This window comes from Astyanax mexicanus, chromosome 9 (genome assembly GCF_023375975.1).
Source record: "Astyanax mexicanus isolate ESR-SI-001 chromosome 9, AstMex3_surface, whole genome shotgun sequence".
In the NCBI taxonomy this organism is placed as follows: Eukaryota; Metazoa; Chordata; class Actinopteri; order Characiformes; family Acestrorhamphidae; genus Astyanax; species Astyanax mexicanus.
Window position 1 is genome coordinate 17,722,553 of NC_064416.1, and position 16,183 is coordinate 17,738,735.

Here is a 16,183-nt window from a genome sequence, read left to right on the forward strand (position 1 = left end):
GCTGGTGCTGATACTCGTATTAGTGTTCATACACTTTTTAACCAATAAATTTCCATGATTTTTCATGACTATTTTTAATGTTTTTAAGCCAAATTTGACCATGACCATATGATCTTTAAAACATCAGTGCAGACATGGACGATACAACCAAAAATCACCTAAAACTATAAAGATTAAAAATATATATTTTAAGAAATGTTACCACAATATTCAATAACAATAAAATGTGTGTCTGTTAGCTCAAAATAGCTTTTCTCAGTTGATAATGGAAACACACATTTGTGAATTGCACATTTTCAAATTCCATGACTTTTCCAGGTTTTTCATCACCGTACGAACCCTGTCGTTTGAATGCAACATTTTTGAAAAAGTGGCCAAAGGCAGGATCAGCTGTCCAGTACAATGCTGTACAATCTTCAGAGCTGTAATTCTTATTTTAAAAATGATTTGCTCTTTAGACTTTTATGTTCAGAGAAGAACAACTGGCCTTGTACTCTCTGGGTGGAAAGGGTAGACCTGATCCTTCCACTAACAACCAGTCAGTGTGGGTGACTGTTCGCTGATGCAATGCTAGTGTTGCAGTGGTAGAATGTTTTTTCCTGTTTCTATGATAACCATCTTGAAAAAGTACACATGGGCTTATGGTTTAACTGGATATATGGTATTTCACACTTCTTCCTCTTTAATTTCTGGAGGTGTTGCACATTTTAAAACAAGAAATATCAAGCAAACTTAGTTCTACTGCACAGCTATTGGCTGCATAAAATCATTAACAGCATTTTAAACACCTTTATTAAAAATATTTTGTGGCATAAGATACAGCATATGTAATGCTTTATGTGACTTTGCCTGATAAAGGACTCAAGATAGACTATATATTCACTAAATTTTAAATATGATGGACCCTTGTGAAAATGGTTTGGGACTAACAGTGGGGTAGTAATGCTGGGTAGTCCGGCAGCCAGTGTGGTTGTAACGCTAACGCTGTGATGGTGATGCTGGGCAAGGTTAACGTTGTGATAGCAATGCTAATACTTCAGTAGTGATGCTGAGCAAAGCCAGCGATTTACCATTACAGAGTTTTACAAACACATTTATACTACTGTAACAGTTTTCATATCTTTTTTTAATTCAACATCCTGCTCTCACTAATCTCACTGCTCTCGTCATTGAATGCAATCCGATCCTCACAGCAAGACTTCAAAATCTAACAAAAACTCAAGTAAAAGCAAGTGTAACTTTGATACCCAATACTTTAGTCCATATAGTGCATAACCCAACTACTGTAGCATATATTATTATTATTATTATTATCATGTGACCTTAGTATTATTTACTCACATGTCTTGTGAAGAAGTCATCCACCTCCCTCTGCAGCTTCTCCTGGCAGTCTGGATTAATGGCCAGAAGGTAGCAGGCGAACGCTAGAGTGTTGCTGCTGGTTTCATAGCCGGCGAGGAGAAAGAGGAAGGCTTGGCCCACAATTTCATCCTCGGTCATCATCCTCTTCTGCTGGGGTCGTTTTGGGGCATCTCCGGAACTCCCCGGGCCATTGGCTGCCTCTTCAGCTACTTGGGGCTGTTCCTCAGCCTGCTCATCGGCATGGTTGACCACGTCAAAGTTCTCCAAAGACACACACTCCTTACTGCTCCTCACATCCAGCATCAGCTGCAGGAAGTCCCGGCGACGCTAAGACACAAGGGTCAACAGTTAAAATTAGAGAAGTTCAGTAGGAATGTGAATGGCAAAGGACAATTTTTCCATTCATTCAAGGTCGAATGTTAAGCTGTACCTGATTGGGTGGCAGCTCATCTCTCTGCTTTATGATCTTCTGAATACAGCTGATGAAAAAGCCATTCATCTCATCTCTGGATTTATTGGGTATGATGGAGCTGAGGGGTCTGATCAGAAACGGGAAAGCCACTGCAAAAAAAAAGGACAACCATTAGGCTTTTTTTTCAGCCAATATTGTAAAGCCATAAACACAAGGACAAAGGCATTTTAAAATGAGATCTCTTTCTCCAGTCCCAGTAAATGCGCTAGGTCTTTATACGGCCTTCATTAAAAGTTCATTTCATATTATCGCTTATGAACCTCCCAGCAAGATGTGATGTCCCCAGTAATACAATTAAAGGTGAAATAACTCATTTGGAGCTTCGGTTAAAGATCTGTGGTTAATGTGACGGTGTGACGTACTGAAGACGAACATGATGGGTCTGAAAAAGGAGAAGGAGAAGAACTTGGAGGCATGATGAACAAAGGGGTCATTCGGGTCATTCTGAGAGTCCACCTGTGTGCCAAATGCTACACTCGCAATCACATCCATAGTGAAGCAACCAAAACACCTGCAGGAACACATTAAGAAGAGAGTTATCACCAGTATCTACAGTAATAGCAGAACTTTCTATACACCTGCTTACCTTTTTTTTTTTTTAAAGAAAGTGAGAAAATCAAAAATAACATTTATTCAATATTAAGATTTATACTGTTATATTTATTATTCATACTGCTGTAAGTAATAATTGTGTATATAATTCAGAAGGAAACACTCTTAAATAAAATGGTCTTAATATGTGAAATAAAACATTAAATTGAGTAGATATGAGTACAATAATGAATGTATGGAGAATACGAAAAACAGATTTTTTTTTCCATATTCCTTCATCACTATTAAAAACGTTTTAACCCTCTTAAGTAGTAATTCTGTTTTATGTATATTCAGATAAAGGATGCACACTCATGTACAAATAAATATTTTATTTTCCAATGAGGTATTTTTTTTCTACCAGTGTCAAAACAATGTAGTATATTTATTAAGTTTGGTTTGAACTGAATTAAAAAAAAAAAGATACTCATGGTAAAAGTCAAAACTTGTCATTAACCTTACCAGGTGTCATTACCATCACAATAACATGTTGCTTTAATTCTACAAACTGTATGAGAAATAATATATATTCAATACCTAAGCTATTTATTTATTTAGTAACAAAGCATTTTTACCATGAATGTTTAACATATAACATGTGTCACGTATTTTTCTTTGAAGCTTAAAGCCTTAAATTTTAGTCATATGAGTTGAACCACTGTAACTGATTCAGACAAGGATTCCCAAGAAATTAATTAAGCAGCACACATGCTCACATATTTAGACACGTGCAGTCATACCTGTGAATGTCGAAACTCTCTCCAGACTCAGCGTAAGACTTCAGATTATTCAGTAGTGTTTCTGTAGCTGTATTGATTAAAGGCACCATCTGTAAGACATCACAACCAGACATCCATCCATAAACAGCAAGTATTTAATAGTGCGAGCAGTTTCTCAATAGCGATTATTTTTCCTATTTTCCTATTGTTCTCTGCATTATACTTTTATCATCTAAAAATCTAAAACAAAAATGCTCAGAATTTGGAAGGAAGATGAAGAGTACCAGAAACAATAAATGATTCGAAATACTGTATGGGCAACTCTTGATCACACTGTGATGGTGCAGTATCTGGACTGACCACTGGTTGCATTATTAAAGTAACGATGGGCTGTCAAAGTGCTTGAATGCAGAACAAAAATGATCTAGCATTGTACGAAATTACATCCCACACCATGACCCCAGGCCTTTAGGGCATGTACCAATAAATTGTTGATCTTGTTGATGACCATGGTGCCGCCACCAAGACTAAAGCAGGACTAATGACGGTTTAGATTACTGACAGCTGACATTCTGAATCATTCCATGACAGTCTGGTCTAATTCCTGTCTGTTGATTCCTTCTGGATATGACTATTATTTTAATGATAAACTACTTATTTTAAAATATAACAACACCGCTGAAACAGATCTGTGGGTGGCATGATTGAATAATCCCTTTAACCTGGTAGAAGAGCGTGGGTGAAGACGTGATGAAGTGTTGAATCAATTAAAATCCTATTTTGCCTGATTTTTGGAGGTCATTACCAACTACAGACAAGTTGATTGATCAGAAAGCATACTTAATTAACTCATTACTAATAACTGTCTGCCTTTTATACTTGTGAAGAGCTCATCTATGATCCATGCGGCTGACTTCAGAGAGCCTGTGTGTGCAGTGAGCTGGAAGCTGGTGTGGGGAAGATGGGGCTGGTGATGACACAGCGGGCTCGAGTCAGGTCACGCTACTGTGGACACGAGATCCGGCAAGCTTCTAAACCCCTTACCACCTCCTCTCTTTCTCTTACCCCCCCCTCCCCCCTCTCTCTCTTTCTCTCTCTCTGAGCTGCAGTACTGAAGCTTCCCCCTCAGACGCCCATGACTGCGGCTGTGATAAGCCTCCATCTCATACCAGACCTGCCTATTGATCCTGCCTGCTCAGGAAGAAAGAGATGAGGCCGAACGCAGAGAGGGAAGGGAAACAGGAAAAAAAAGCAAAGGGAAAAGGACAGAGCAGGCCAAGAGAGAGAGGGAGTGAGAGAGGGAGTGAGAGAGCGAGTGAGTGTGTATGAAAAAGAGAGAAAAAAAAAAAGGATGTTCCGTCCAAGCTTCACAAACCTTTGTGGGGCACTGAAGCAAAACAGACTGACAAATCCAGAGTGAACACAGCACAACCGGACTGGGCTGAACTCACAGTCCACTGCCTGCAGAGAAACCAGACATACTAATATCCTCTCTGTCACCTGATGCTGCCTTATACCTCATACTGACCCTCACTTCCTTCACTAGCTGTTCTAATAGAAAGCTAAAGTAGGAGTTCTTCTGATGTGGATTCAAATGTCATTTAAAAAGGTTTAAGCTTAATAGACAATAGTCTGACAATGATTTGTGCTTCTCACACTGTAGTACAATCCTACCTCTGGTATATAAAAGAGTGCAATGAGCTTTTTGTAATAAGTTCTTAATAAGCTTTAATACTCTAACACTGCCTGGCCAAAAAACCTTGCCACCTGTATTTAACTAAGTAAATGATCTGGGGTTGATGCTGCAGTTGGTCAGGTCTAGATTCAGCAACAGTATGTGCTGAAAGAATGAGGTCAGCTGACTACCTGAATATACTGAATATAAACCAGGTTATTCCATCAATAGATTTTTTCGTCCCTGATGTCAAGGGCATATTCCAAGATGACAACAATGCCAGGATTCATGGTGCTGGAATTGTAAAAGAGTGATTTAGGGAGCATGAGATCATCATTTTCACACATGGATTGGTCAGCATTGAGAATCTTTTGGGATGTGCTGCAGAAGGTTTTGTGCAGTGGTCAGACTCTACCATCATCAATGCTGCAAGATCTTGGTGAAAAATTAATGCAACACTGGATTTAAATAAACCTTGTGACATTGCAGAAGCAAATTGAAACAATCAAAGCAAAAGGCAGTCCAACCAAATACTAGAGTGTGTGACCTTTCTTTTTGGTGGGGACTTTTTTTTGGCCAGGAAGTATTACACTCATAGTCAAAGCAAGCATGGAACTTGTTGGGTAGTGGCACCAGGCTGCCTCATGGATTGACTCAAAACAGCAGCGGGTCATCGTCAGTGATGAGTCTTGCTTTTGTTTTGGCAAAGAGGACCATTGTGGTCAGTGGTCCACATACTGCTGCCATCTCAAGAGCTTGCATTAAAGACAGCCAGACATATCACATTTTAAAATGCAGCTCAATATATATAACATAGACTTGCCAATATCAGTCAAAAGTTTAAATAAAATTAAATTTATTGTCCAGTAGAGACACTGTGGTCAGGAACAGTTTGTTGTCAATCATCACATGTCCTGAAAGCCTGGTGACAAATGGTGTGGGGTGCAATTTTTTACAATCCCACATAACCTTTGAGCTTCATTACAGGCAAGCAGTGCCCCTACCTTTTCTAAAAGCACACTCTGTATTCCAACAAGACAAGGCTCGCCCATATACTGCTGCCTTCTCAAGAGGCGGTCTTTAAGACACAGATGCTATTCCATGCCCAGGTGCATTTCCAGGCCTTTCCTCAACTGAAACTGTCGTGATTGTGGGATGCTATTGGATGAGCCATCAACAATCCAGTCCTATCGCAAAATTTGTAAGAACTGTATTTGGAAGCTCTATAACTTCATGCTGAGATGTCTGGCATGTTACTTTACACATGCATTAAACATGTGATACACACTACTTCTGTATGTGTAGCTCAATAAATGTGATCAAGTGTTGCACAAATATTGGTCTACAATTTTAATATTTTTTATTGTTTCTGGTAACCTTTATGTTCTTTCTGAATAGCACTGCAGCTCCTTTCGGGTGCAACTATTTTTGCAACTTTTTTTGTCAATGAGTGTTATTTACCCAAACATCATGTTCTCAATTATTTTCTGTGGTCTGGTACCCCATTTAACATATTTTTAGATATAATGCATCATAACATTTTTATTGTTATGACAATATGAGTTTTCACAATACACACATGAAAGAGCTTGAGCAACAAGAGACTTAATCTGCATTTCCTGCATGCAGTAACAGAGGGCACTCTTGACACTGTAGACTGCGATCATGTGACCTAACTGGGTTGGAGGTAAAGTGAGGTAGAGGTCCACACTGGACCTCACGCCAAACTATTTCTTAGTCCGAGTCACGTGTCCAATAACCTTTGAGAAGATTAAACTCATTTAGGGTCTCTCATCACAAACAGTGAGACTTTACACACATTTTTTAATTTATTTTATTAATTTGTTTTGTCTTAACTAAGTATGTCTCGTGAATACCCAACATTTCTTTTAATGGTAATTAAATATCACAATTTAGCCACAAGGTTAATAGTGTACATAGCTTGTGCGGTGCGAAAGTACTTGTGTGTGTGTATGTGTGGGTGTGTGTAGTGTGATGGAGTGTGTGCATGGTGTGGTATGTGGGTGTGTATCAGAGCAGACCGGCTCTGGGCTTGGAGGCAGATGAAGAAAGCTAGAGAGGCTGATGGAGGATGACAGGAGCAGTGTCCTCTGTCTCTTCCTGCAGCTCCACCACAGCTAATGAAAATCAATACAGCGCCAAAGTGCGCGCGCGCACACACACACACACACACACACACACACACACACACACACACACACACACACATACACATACACATACACACATTTAAATACACTAAAGTCATGTAGGATGAACATTAAGCATGTAGTACATGTATGAGTATCTGCCATGAAAACAGCACAGCACTTTCTACATGTACTTACAGTGTACATCAATATTCAAATGTTATGGGCAGAACTGATAGAGAACCTTATATTATGTGGGGGTAATTTAAATGTTTAAAAAGTTAACACAGTCCTATAAAAGAGGTGTTAGGGAACCAAAAGTGTTTTTTTTCACAGCATTACTGCAAAGACCATGCTTTTTGAATTCTTATTTTTAGAGTGTAGATCAAAAAAGGCAGTTCTTCAACGGATTTAATGATACAGCAAATTATCTTTATTCAACCTTTTGATTGGTCCTTGTATTACAAACAAATTAACCCAATTTCAGGATGATATAGAACTCTTTTTCTGTTAGAAATAAGGGCTGTTGCACACCAGATACACCAAGACTGTGAAGTTGTGAAGTCCTCTTTGTCCAACATCCATCAGGGAATTACTTGAGCAAACATGATGTCAGTAAGCTATACAGGGCTGGTCTGCTACAAGCTAAATGCTTCATCCAAGTCACAAGTCATACAGTCTTAATGTAGTAATACAAAAATACAGTATGGTGTACTGAGGAACTGAACAGCATTCAAAGTCTTTAAGCCTGTCAATGCTTACCTCCATTAAAAATAAGCCAACACATAGACGCCAGCCCTCAACTAAAGACAATAAGACAATAAATATAACTTCCTCTTTTTTTTTTTCTTTTCTAATTTTTCCCATTTTACCCAACCCACTCATTTGGACTCCCCCTATCACTAGTAAAGCCCCAACACACCAGAAGGGTGAAGACTAACACATGCTTCCTCCGATACATGTGAAGCCAGCCACCGCTTCTTTTCGAGCTGCTGTTGATGCAGTATTGCCGAGCAGCCAGCGCGCTCGGAAGAAAGCACAGCGGCTCGGTTCTGGTACATCAGCTCACAGATGCCCTGTGCTGCAGACATCACCCTTTAGTGATGTGGGGACAGAGCGCCATCTACCCACCCGGAGGGAGCAGGGCAAATTGTGCTCCCACTGAGCACTGGCAGCCTCCTCATTTTATGGCAAACATCGTTTCTTGCCTTCCTCAACGCCATCTAGTCATGTGAAAGGTCACATGACTCTCATCGAACTACCCACACCAAAAACAGAAATGAGCAATACAATATAACAAATACATATACACACAAACCAAATGCAGGTTTCAAAATCATTCATAATCATCTAATTCAAGAACAAGTGCAATATTACATAAGCAATCCTCCCAAAATCCAAAATCCTTCCAATGTAGAACAATAAAGAAAACTAAAAGAAACATTTATTAAAAGGTGTCAAACTTTTGACTGGTACTATATGTAATACAATTATTATTTATTTATTTATTTATTTTTAATTATTTTTAAACATATTTTGCACATACAATGACGCACCAAAACAAGGTCAGCAGCAAATAATAAAAAATATGTTGACAATTATAATACAATGAATGCATATACAATAAGATAGATCTAGCTAAATAGCCATTAAGTTTTTTAATGCTAGAAATAATAGTACCGCCTTCAACTCTCTATAATGAAAAGTGCAGCAATTTCAGAAGGTGTTCTTTAAACAGTGGAGAAGTGTTTCAAATGCAGTTTGCAGTTTTGAATGTATTATGAAAGGAATAAGACTGAATTAGAGAAAGTGTAATTATCCTGCCTTTCCACTGGATTCTTTTCTTTTTGTTTATTATAATGTTAGATCTAAAAGCAAAAAACAGAAGGAAAAAAGAATAATGCTCAGTGTGCTGAAATTAAGTTAACGAACATGCCCAGAGTACCCAAAGCAGGGTCTGGTTTTGACAGTAAAGTTGTTTATGAGCTCATAAAATATTTATAACAATGTCACCATGTAGCCAGTATTTCACTCTCCCATGCTATACTGGAGCCGGGACAGAGTGTGATGATGCTTGCGGTTTTCTCTTGCTTGATGTCATTGAGACATGCGGAATTTAGCTTAATATGATGTCACTGTCTTAGCACAGTTAATGAGGCAGTGTGTGTGTGTGTGTGTGTAAGAAAAAGATAAAGACTTATCTGTGAAATCTCTCACAGCACAGTTCTTATATTTACAATTTCACAAGCATTAGACAACTCATTTATATAATGCAAACAGTCTTATGTTTGTGTTCATATATATATATAAATATATACACACACATCAAGCTGGATCTCTCTTTGCCCAGAAAGAGGCTAATCTGTGAGGCCTGGCAGGGGACAGCAGTAGATCTGTGCTAGACTATGTGTGTGTTCATTAAGTTCTCTGGTAAGGTAACGCACGCAGGCATGCACGCAAGCAGGCAGAGAGTGGAGCTGAGAGTTAATGCTCTATAGGGAGGACATGAGGAGAATATGATGGACTGTAGTTACTTTATCCAGTTAAGCTCCACTCATCAGAACTTATACAAGTGTGTTAGTTGCCAGTGACAAAGTAATTTCAGGTAATTTTATCAACATTTACTAACTCAAACTAACCAACTGTCTTACTGAAAAGCATACAAAATAACCAACTGAATTACGAAACAACTACCCAACTGTCTCACTAAAAAGCATAAAAAAATAACCAACTGACTTACCAAATAACTAACCTACTGTCTCACTAAAAAGCATACAAAATAACCAACTGACAACTGAGAGTCTAATAACAAGCATACTAACTAACCAACCAATTAATTGACAGTCTTGACTTACAAAATAACTGACTGTATCATTAAAAGTCAAACTAACTAACCAACTGACTTTAAAATAATTGATTGACTAACTAAAAATAAACTCAAGAAATAACTGACTGTCTAACTAAAAAGGAAACTAACTAACCAACTGACTTACAAAATAACGAACTGATGGTCTAGCTAATCAGTAACCTAACAGTCACTAAATAACTAACTGGCTGTATAAGCAGCAAACTAACAAAGTGACTAATTTAACAGCAATAAACTAATTATACAGCAACAGGCTAACTGACTGACTAACTACCTAACAAACTGAATAACTGACCTACTGACAAACACACTTAGTAAATAACTGCTGAACTACTTGACTAACTAAACAGCAGTAACTAAGTAACTAACAAACTGAATGACTGACTAACTAAATAACTACAAACATAAGGGAAGGTTTGACTGACTGACAAACTAATCAACCATCTGCCTGAGTAACTAACTGACCAACAAACCACCTAACTAACAGTTTATTATCTCACTAAATAACCAGCTGACTAAAAATCAAACTAACCAACAAACTGACTTAATGATTTACGTAAGGATGCTAACTATGCTAATGAATTAACTATTTCTAACTGGCTGACAAATTAACTAAACAATTAACTGTAAGTCTCTTTATTAATGCCCATAAATTATCCCAAAATAAAATGTACTTATGCTATCCAACTGGATGATTTTCAACAGTATCCTCTTAAGCACATAATTATTAGACAAGACAATTCAAATAAACAAAATGAAATAATTTACCACAGATAAACTGTCAAGACAACACATAGTGCAAGACAAAATACAAAACAAATGGAGCTAAGCCTAATCAAATCTTGATTTTGGCTGCTCTGTTACTCTCCTCATCTTTATTCTTCCTCAGCTTTTATCTACATTCTTTCTTTTATCTTTCCATTTCTTGATTTATTTCTTTTACTTCTTGGAGCAAGAGCATGCACCATCTTCACTCCTCTTCCAGGGGGCTTGCAGCCATTCTTTCTACTAAATCCTGTTCAACATAACAATAACAAAGAGATGGGTAACACACAGTGCAGTGGCCTTTCTCTGTCTCTGGTCTGTCCTCCTTGCTTCTCTGTTGATGTACCAGTGTTTGGCCAGCAGATACACGGCTCTTATACAACAGCAGTGATGAATATACAGGTACTGGCATCCATCAACCAGTGGCGTCCGAGTTTACTGTGACACACTGCAGGTCAGGGAGTGCACAGTGAGAAGACACATGGTTATCAGATTGATGAAACGGAATGGAACGCCTTCCAAAAGGCTCTACTCCTCATATCATTTTCCCATTCAGTACTGTGTGCTTTTGTGTGTGCTTACGTTAGTGTTCTGAGGCTGCCCAGAATTTCACACCAGTAGTCAATTTCCAAAGCCCTCCCCACTCAAGGCCAGTGCAGATGATGGATGTGCATTCCTCTCCACTGATGCAGTTTGCACTTCAAACACTCCAGATGTGCAAAGGAGAAGGTGAAAGATACTATGAGCTATTGACACTTGTGTGTGCATGTATGGGTGGATGGATGTGTGTGTTTATCTGACCTCATAATTGTCATAACAATGCTGACAGAGCAGATTAAAGCAGCTGGTGTGCTGATTACAGATCAAAAGATTAGAAGAAGGTTACAGCCTGAAACAAAAACGAGCTTTTCTTCCAAACTAATAATCTGATTCTTACCTGCAGTTCCTCACTCTGTGAACAAGAACCCCTTCTGATCAGATTTCACACTTCACTGGTTTCAATAACGAAAACAGGTGAACAAAGGAGAGAAGGAGCTCACCTCTTTCATCTTGGCTGCACTGAAGGATGGTGTGAGGATGCTGCGCACTCGTTTCCACCGTTCGTTCCTCAGCATGAGCACGCTCTCAGTCATGGGCTTAGTAGCCGCCCTGAGTTTCTGTGGAAGAGGACAGTGGAACATTTTCTAAAATGACGCTGGTCATGAAAACAGTACCTGCAAAACATTCCTGAATATCAGGAGTGACTAGCTAACTGATTGACTGGCTGACTCTCTGATAGATTAACTAGCAAGTTGGCTAATAGCTGTCTTACTAACTAATTGGTAGCTAATTGGATGACTGTCATTTATACAATTATTCAACTATCCAAACTAAATGACTGGAACTTGACTGACTAGCTGACTCACTTATTAACCCCTTTACATGCATTGTATACAGACTACAGGTGTAGGTGATACAAAACCCAGTTTTTCTGCAGTAAAATAACTTATTTACATTCTAAATACATTCTAATGTTTAAGGGATCTACTCCACTTAATAATTCCAGATCAGGAACAACCAAATTCAACCCAAATTCTGCATGTTTAAAAATAGATGTAAAAACTAGACAAACATAACGAAACTAAAGCTTTAGAGGACATGAACTGTTTGATTTGTATCCAGGGAAATAAAGTTCAGGAAAGAGCCAGGTTTATGATTTTGTTCAAAATATTGTGACATTAGTAGATTTACATAAAAACTTTTTAAAATATTTTTCTATTACAATTTCACTTATGTAATGTAATGTTTATCAAACATTAAATCTTTTTATATAATGCTTGAACTGAAATCCTCAAGATTTAGTAGTGTAATGTCAAACAGATAATTGACAAACATCCTGGCCTGTTAAGGAGTTAAATGACTAACTAACAAATTAAGTGACTATCTACTGTAGAACGAGACAGTTAACAAACTATAGTTCATTCACTATAATTATATCTAGCTACCCAACAGACTACATAAACCTGACTAAATACCCAACTTACCAACTAACTATACCTGACTCAGCTGATTATCTGGCTGACTAGTTAACTGGCTGGATGATCAGCCATATATCATTTGTTCTGAGCATATTTTAATTGAAACATTCGTCACTGAGTTTCTGATAGAACATAGAAAATGTTACCTGTAAAACATTCCTTAATCAATATGCTAAACAGCTAACTAACTCGGTGGCTATGATAGACTGACGCTAACGTCTTAGTGCAAGATACCACACAACACTTTGAGAGGTCTTATGTCAATGGGTCAGAGCTGTTTTGATAGCACAAGTTGAACTGAATTCCGTTAATAAATTAAAAAATGTATTGTCCGAAGAACCAGTTCCATTAAAAATGTAAGACTTGTTCAAGGTTACTCAGTCGGTACGTTTATTCTACACTAAAGACTAAAGACTGAAGACTGAAGACTAAACATCACAGCTCCTAATGTTTTTGCCCTTCCACAGGACTCTACCCTTGAAAGCTTTTATGCTTTTGAAAGTAATACTGCAATGAAGATGAAGTGACCCAAAAGCTAGCCCAAATGAGCCAGATCAAACCATCTTTAACATGACCTCTATAATCCATTACAGAATCTCTGACACTAAAGGGATTTCTCCATGGGGGTTCTGTCTGAAGCTTGTTCTTTTAGGAACAATTTTTACTTTCCCTGTACTAATAGCTCAGGCTGCCTAAATACGGCTAATTAAAGCAATTGCCCATCTGCTAGTCTGCGCCATGTTGGCCAGATTTTTACTGTGTGAGAATGAGACAGTGAGTCTAGTCTAGGCGAACAAACAAGGCTGTAGAGTGGAATATGAGGACAGTGGCTAGTTAATAAAATAAAATAAACTGGTTCTAAAAAAAAGGCCCAACTTCAATTACTTTAAAATTGATTAGATCAAAAGCTAAAAACAACTTACTAAGTAAACCAAGTAACAAACTAACTAGCTCAATGATCACAGATTGACTAGCTAATTGAGAAAATTACTGAATAGATAACAATCTGAAAACCAGATAACTCAGTAGCTAACTAAATATCTAACTATAGAGATACATAACTATCTAAATACCCAACAGGTTGATTTATTAAGTAATTTACTAGCTAACTGAATGAAAGGACAGACTAGCCAAGTTTCTTTGCTAAATACTTAACAAGTTAAATAGATGATTGAGTAGCTAACTGCAGTTACAAATAGCTAACAAATTGAGTAGCTATCCACCTGGCTGTCTAGCTATCAATGTTCTGACTTATTAGCTACTTAGCTGACTAACTAGCCAACTGACCAACTGACTGATTAATTCCCTGTGCCAACAACTCAACCTGTCTAAATATGGCTTATTCATTTCTTATTTACTTAACTCACGGACTGACTACCAAACGCATTGATTGTCTGAATAACTAACTGACTAACTTCTTCACTGAGTCACTGACAGGAGCTTGTTCTTGTAGAAATTTTACTTTACTTTACTCTCCTGCATTAGTATTTTCTGCCTTTAGTCTGGCTAAACATGGCTAATTAAAGCAATAGTCTATCTGCTAGTCTGTGCCATGGTGGCCAGGTTTTTACAGTGAGGTTTTTACTAGTAAAGGTGACCAAAACGAGGCTGTAGAGCAGAATGCTGGTTCAGCACTATTGATTAGATTGATGTGTATGTGTTTATCTGTAGATGGAAATGTATAGTATGTATTTGCACTTACAGAAGCCAACACACTGCGTTTGTTTCTGGGCCGCCATGGTGATCTACTTTATGAGTTTTCTCCCGCTGTCTGTCACAGATGGCGTGCGTATTGTGAGCTGTTCATTAACACTTACTACTACTACATACACACACACACTTGCACACACACACACAGCCATTTTCACCATGCTGACCTGTGTCACACAGCATAAAGCTCTGTGGGTCAGTGGTTGAGATATGGTATTTATAAACTGCTGGCTTTTTAAATATGGAAAAAGCATGCTCTTGGTCCAGTGCTGCTGCACACAGTGTGAGTATTGATTTAGTCCTGCTGTCATCATTCTCCCTTCGGCATTACCCAGTAGGCGCTGCTCTCAGAGTAAAGCTGGCTTGAGACCTGCCTCCATACTTTGATAAATAAGTCATGTGATCATTACCAGTGACCTCAGCGGCCTGGTTGGGGTTGAAAGGCTGGGAGTTAAAAAGATCTGCTGCTATTATCATGCTGCCAGATTCTAAAAGACAAATTCAGAGGTCTTGTGGAGTCCACGCCTTTAATGGCCAGATCTGTTGTAGCTGTAAAACTGGGGCCTACTCAATATTAGGCCGGTGGTGATAATGTGTAATAAAAATAAAATGTGTAATAAGCATAAGGTGTTCTTAAAACAACACACCAGTCACCCCAGAATCCAGACCTCTACATCACTGAATGTGTTTACAAATGTACAAATAAGCATGAAACCTACCATTCTGTTGGGAAACTTCTGGAACTCTTTCACCATCACCTGTCTGAGCATGTCTGGGTCAGCTACCACCACCACTGGCCGCCGGCCTAGATAGTACCTGGGAAAAATCAGAACGGACACCCAGGCGAATCCATGAATACAAAACAGGAATCTATTCATTCTAATGGCAATAACAACAGACAAGAAAACAGTGTGTGTAATGTACAAAACAATTTTATTCTTACTCTCTCTCCCTCTCCCTCTCTCTCCCTCTCCCTCTCTCTCTCTCACACACACACAAACACACACACACAAACACACAGCCTAACACTGAAATCCTTCAAGAGAACCACATTCTCTACCATCCCTCTCGTTGGCGTCTAGATACACGCTTAGCTTTGTTCATGTTTCATGTTGGTGTCAAAGTCAGCTCAGTAAAAGTGGCTTGCCAAGGTTGTGTGGCTTTCTTATCACGGTTGTGTACTCAGCTACAATTCATTCATTTCAATAATGTGTGTATGGGGCTTTTATGTGTGTGTGTGCATATGAATACATGAGTGTATGAATATGTGTTTGGAATATTCTCATCTCCCTATATGGAAACTTGTGCTTATTAACTGCCTTTTTTTAATAAGAACGGGTTTGGGAGGAAAAAGCAGATAATTGGATGTCTTTATTAAGCAGTGATAATTGGATACAAAACCTTACAGGCAAAAACTGAAACAATGAAATTCTCCAGCCCATACGGTCTTCAAACGCATCTTCCCTTTAATAAGAGGCTATAGTTCATATTATTAATGAATTGGCTTTTGTTGTGCGCTTTTAAAATTGCTGAATTGTGCGTTGTTTTTCTTTTTGTAGGAAAGTGCTGCCTTGTTGCTGCTGGGTTAGTTCCACAGTGGTGGACAGTTTTCACATAGCCCAGTGGGTTAATTATCAGCATTAATTAACACTACCAAAAGATGTTAGACAGAATAATTAACAGTATTGAAAGAAGCCAGGTAGTGTTTTGTTGTCATTGTTTTACTTCCTTCAGAAATGTCTGATGCTATATAAATATAATTAAAGTATTTACAACCTAACTGATAACTCTTAATAACCTCCTTTATACAAAATGTATAAACCATTTATAACCACTTTCAAATGTGGTTTGGATC

At 38.2% G+C, this 16,183-nt stretch overlaps 1 protein-coding gene across 2 annotated transcripts in view; it reads right to left on the bottom strand.

The window, feature by feature from the left end:
* tbxas1 (thromboxane A synthase 1 (platelet)) overlaps positions 1 to 16,183 on the bottom strand; it is a 97,806-nt gene that overhangs the window by 27,419 nt on the left and 54,204 nt on the right. For both annotated transcript variants that reach the window (XM_049483605.1, XM_049483606.1), the window contains exons 5-10: positions 15,048 to 15,144; positions 11,641 to 11,757; positions 3,166 to 3,254; positions 2,197 to 2,345; positions 1,793 to 1,923; positions 1,342 to 1,689 (exon numbers count right to left, since the gene is read on the bottom strand). In XM_049483605.1, coding sequence (XP_049339562.1) covers positions 1,342 to 1,689; positions 1,793 to 1,923; positions 2,197 to 2,345; positions 3,166 to 3,254; positions 11,641 to 11,757; positions 15,048 to 15,144 — 931 coding nt within the window. The remainder of the gene's footprint in view (positions 1 to 1,341; positions 1,690 to 1,792; positions 1,924 to 2,196; positions 2,346 to 3,165; positions 3,255 to 11,640; positions 11,758 to 15,047; positions 15,145 to 16,183) is intronic.